The sequence below is a fragment of the Balaenoptera acutorostrata genome, chromosome X, assembly GCF_949987535.1.
Source record: "Balaenoptera acutorostrata chromosome X, mBalAcu1.1, whole genome shotgun sequence".
Lineage (NCBI taxonomy): Eukaryota > Metazoa > Chordata > Mammalia > Artiodactyla > Balaenopteridae > Balaenoptera > Balaenoptera acutorostrata.
Genome location: NC_080085.1, coordinates 27,444,406 through 27,449,410, shown reverse-complemented (window position 1 = coordinate 27,449,410; position 5,005 = coordinate 27,444,406). Strand labels below are relative to the sequence as shown.

The window sequence follows — 5,005 nt, the reverse complement described above, 5'->3', positions numbered from 1 at the left end:
TACATTTAATCCTCTTAAATGGACCAGAGCATTGCAATTATCTATTTTGGCATAGTAATCTCTTGGAGGAGGGGCTATTTCTAAAACAATGCTCTGATCACATTGAACATAACCCCACCCACCATCTTGGGATTTTTTTCTGCCTACAGAATAAAGTCCTCCCAAATTAGCATCCATTTTGCCTTTCAGGAATTATGCATTCTTTATTGGTTTAGCTAGGCTTGAAGAAAGGGCATGACTTAGAAAAGGGTGAAATGAGGGGTGGGGGAATTCAGACAGGAGCCAGAATGTGAGATCTTTTCAGAAACAAGTTGTGGAGCAATTTGGCTGGGATAGAGGAGCCATATGACACAATATAATATAGCAGGAGTATGGCAAATGCATGGGAAGTGCCATGTTTTGAATTATCATAAAATAAGGCCAGGCCCTAGGTCCACCAGATGTCCAAAAGAATACATGAAACCAGACTAAGTCTGACAACATGATGAGCTGTTCTTAAGCCTTCTGGTTCTTGTATTTACTCCTCTTACTGAATTACATCTATTTTCTTTTTCATTCTAAATTCTGTATGAATTTAAGAAAGTGAAGCCACTGAGCCAATAGATTTTTCTAGTTTCATCAAGAGCAGAATTCTGGTTGTTGGATTGTTGATCTGCTATTACGTCTCTATCACACCACTTTCTCAGTGGTTATTTATACCTCATCTATAGCTCCCAGACATTAAAATGAAAGGTCTTGAAACTTATGGGAGAAGTTTAGAAAGAGAGCTCTCTATATCTTATGAAACAGACAAGGTCACTGCTTAGTCAACCTTTCTTACAAAAGAGTTCAATGATAACAGCCAAATTAGAGCCCTGGTCAACCGCAGCTGATGATGGGCTCTGTTGATGGGTGCCCTTGGCTAGACCTGAAAGTGATGTCCTGAGAAATGATTACACTTCTGCTCAATAAGCCAAAGATGTATCCATTAAAGGCTGAGCAAGAGGAATAAAGGTGGAAATGCATCCTCTTGATCAGTCCACATATTTGACCTCTTACTCTCAGTCATGGTCTCCAGTGTATCTATCACACTCCGTCACGTGTATGGATTATTCTAGTGCAGTTTTAGACACACAGAATCCTTGATTGTTGAGCTCCTTATAATCTTAGAAAGATATACTCAGGTATGTAAACCAATGAATAATTCTAAAAAAGCCATATGGAGAAATTAGGACTACGTGCTATTCACTCATTCAATAATTATTTATGAGGACTGTGTTAGATGCTAGGTGTTCTATCCTCAAGATGAACATACTTTAGTTGGAGAGACCAACATGAAGAGTGATAGGTAAGTGCTGTGATAGAATGAAGTACACGCAGAGAAATGGAGTGTTATCTTGACTTGGGAGTTGTGGGCGTCCTGGAAGCTTCCGCAGGTGTGATAGCTGAAAAGAATTTTGAAGACTGAACAGGAGATGTTAAGGACAATAAACATTGCAGGTAGAGAGTGGTGTGGGCGACAGTGGACCTTTCCATGTTCAGAGTTAAAGTGGAGGAGGATAGGGCAGAGTAAGGAAAGAGAAAAGATGCTGGTATAGAAGCAGGACAGATCAGAGAGAACCTGGCAGTTCAACTACAAAGTTTTAATTGGATGTTAAAAACAATGTAATGCCACTGCTGAATTTTTTTGAGTGATCAGATTTTCCCTTCGGAACACAGACAAATGTGGAAGATGAATAAAGCATCGGAGTATGGATGAGGCTAGAGGCCTGAGATCTATTAGGGGACTGCTGGAGAAAATCTGGAGAGACATGATGAAGGCTCAGCTAAGACAGAGCAGTGAAGAAGACGGGAGTGATGTTGAGAGATATGACCAGAAATTAGAGTTCTTGGTGACCAGATGGGCAGCAAAGGAAAGAATTTTGAAGGGTAATGTTTGCATTTCCAGCTTTGGGCATCTGGGTAGACAGTGACATCATTGTCAGAGAGAGAGAACACAAGAAGATAAATGGGGACTTTGGGAAAAAGTAGTGACTCTTCTCAAGTTCAAGACGCCGTGGAACATCTAGGTGGAGCTGGAAATGGAATGAAATGTGGCAATTCAGACTACATGGAATTAAAAGTGAAGGGTAAACTTTCCCACACCTAATCCCCTTTTGTGTTTGTATATCCTGGCTCCTTTCTTGTAGAAAAGGCCTCCATCTGAATGATAGGAAGGTAAAGAAAGAGGGCCTCATGGATGGCGTGGAGGGTGGGTGGGGGCTGGAGGAAAGGCAGGGATTTGAATAGGCAGAGGGGAAAAGAAAAGGCCGTTCAGGGAGGGAACAGAGAACCAACAAACGTAGGACACTATTACCAAGCAAGGCAAGAGCAGAGGGTTCAAGATGCGGAAAAGAGGAAAATAAGCATTACCAAGAGGATGGTGCTGGATTTCTGAATGAATTTATTCTCTGGATGGATGCTGGGAAGTTTAGACTTTAAACAACCAGCAGTAAGAAGCCATGGAAAGTTTCTGAACAGAGGAGGAGCATTATAAGATTCATATTTTACAAATATGGTCTGGAAACAGCATCCAGGAGAAGAAGTAGGCCTAAGGGGAGGCAGCGATCTGTTTAACAGGTGATTGGAATCTGCCCACACCTCCAGTGCTGTGTCAGGGAGAGAAGAGCTTCCAGGGGTTCTGCGGGCACAACTCTCCCGTCAGGAATATGGCAGCACTTGGGCAACTGGGATTGAAAAAAGTCATGCTATATATTCCTTCAAAGGGGACCTGGCCATGGCCCTCTTGAAGAAGCAAGGAGATAGCCATGAGTATTTTTTCCTTTAGAGAAATACAGAAGCAAATAAAAATAAAGCTTGCGGTCATGACTATTTTTTAACCCAATTACACATGCATTACTAAGTGTCTTCCATGAGCTGGAAGGTGTGATTTTCTGAGTCGGCTGCTGAGTTGAGATGAGAGGAATTGCTCAGTGTTGATAACACTTGGATGTCGCTAATGTAATTACAGTCTCCCAAACCAGTCTCAAAAATGAAGGCTCTGGGTTCTGCGGCCGGGCGCTGTTGCGGAGGGGAGACCACTCGTTACTGCTGCCGCCGTCTCTGCCGCTTCACAGCGGCCAGCGGGGTTCACCTGCACATCCGTCCATAAGGATGGCCGGGCTGATGTGAATGCCAGTGGTGCAGGTGACAGAGTCACTCCAGCTGTTTTTGTTTACTCAGAAAGTGAAGAGGTTGTTGGACTGGCAACAAAACAAAGTGGAATAAGGAATATTTCAAATCCAGTGATGAAAGGAAAGCAGATCCTTGGCAGAAGCCAGAAATGCGGTCCTTGGACCTGGCTTCTCAGCAATTAGCCCTGAGAGGGAAGAATCGGCTGGCTCCTGGAGATAGACCGGGGCACACAGAGCCTCCCCACACCTTCAGATCGGCACCTTGCTGCCCAGGAGCCTCCTCCAGCTGGCCTTCCTTCCCACTCCGCTACGGCCACTTCCAATCGCAGGGCGGGCATCCGGTGGTCCAGACAGGAGACACGGACGCTTCTCTCCATACTAGGTGAGGCAGAGTATATTCAGCGCCTCCAGACCGTGCATCACAATGCAGATGTCTACCAGACTGCGTCTAAGCGGATGCAGCAGGAAGGCTTCCGCCGCACCGAGCGTCAGTGCCCCTCCAAGTTCAAGGTCCTGAAGGCATTATATTTAAAGGCCTATGTGGCCCACGCCACAAGTATGGGTGATCCACCACACTGTCCCTTTTATGATACGTTGGATCAGCTTCTCCGAAATCAGATAGTGACTGACGCAGACAACTTAACGGAGGAGGCTGCGTGGGCCCAGCACTGTGATCAGAACTTGCGGCCCCCGACACCCCAGGGGAAGAGGGAGCCAGCGTTCTGGGAGCAGAACGGACTCAGGCAGCAGATCACCAGCCCACCTTGAAAACAGTTAAGGAATCAGATGAGGATTGTCAACTGAGGATCAGTGACCAGATGAGAGAAACCAGTGACCCTGAGGACTCCTGGGGTGAATCCTCGGGTGCAGGGTGCTCTCAAGGACCCCCAGCTACAGCAGCTCCCACCACTTTTTCAGAGGTGCAGCTGCTCCCTGTCAGAGCAGCCCCGTGACCAGACTGGGAGTGTCTGGTGAGCCCAGCCCCTGCACCAGCTCCGGCCGAAACACTCCCGGGGTGGCCTCGGCACAGCGGCCTCCAGTCTCCTCCTCCAGAGCTCCTTTTGTTTCTGGTGGGGATGGGCCTTTGACCAGTGAGGCCCCTCCCAGGTGGGCGAGGCGAAGAAGGCAGTCAGTGGCCAGGACTATCGCAGCTGACTTGGCAGAAAACAGGAGATTGGCACGAGAACTTTCAAAGCGGGAGGAAGAAAAATTGGACCGGCTGATTGCCATTGGCGAGGAGGCCAGCGCTCAGCAGGACCCCGCCAACGAGCTGTGCAGGGATGCCGTGGTCGCGGTCAGACGCTCGGCCACAGCAGTGGAAGGGGCAACCGGTGCTTTTCAGCTAGGGCTTGAAAAGTTGCTTCAGAGGTTAATTTCAAACACCAAAAGTTATCTGATCACACAAGGGTGTATTTCCTTCTCTGGCAGAGGCCCGGGTCCAACAGCTGCCTTCTGGTACCCTGGCTCCTTTTCCGTGTCCTCAGAAAAAGAGTGGATGGACCATTAATGTGCAGAAGGGTAGGAATACACTTGCTTCTCCCAAGCGTCTCCACTAGTTGAAAGACCTTTCAGAAACGTGAGAGGTAGCCTAGTAGACAACGGAAGCAGCCAAGTCCAGAGAGCTAGTTAGCCCTGGTTTCATCACTGATGTGCGACAATTTAGTTTACCTCTCAACACCATTTTCCTTGGCTGTTAAAAGGGGGCAACCTGCCTACCTCACAGGGTTGTCGTGAGGATCAGATGGCTTAAATAGATGTGAAAGGGTTTAAAAGTTTAAAAGCACTATGCACATGTAAGTTATTAAAGCATATGACCTTGGCCGAGGTCAGACTAGGGTGAGGCACAGTAGCTG

The 5,005-nt window shown here is 47.1% G+C and overlaps 1 protein-coding gene across 1 annotated transcript; it reads left to right on the top strand.

The window, feature by feature from the left end:
* The first annotated feature begins 1,730 nt into the window (after nucleotides 1-1,730).
* LOC103016210 (myb/SANT-like DNA-binding domain-containing protein 7) lies at nucleotides 1,731-4,659 on the top strand. The gene is given in 4 exon segments (XM_057538637.1): nucleotides 1,731-1,908; nucleotides 3,406-3,834; nucleotides 3,837-4,034; nucleotides 4,037-4,659. Coding segments are annotated over 4 exon segments (1,428 nt in total).
* The last annotated feature ends 346 nt before the right edge of the window (nucleotides 4,660-5,005 follow it).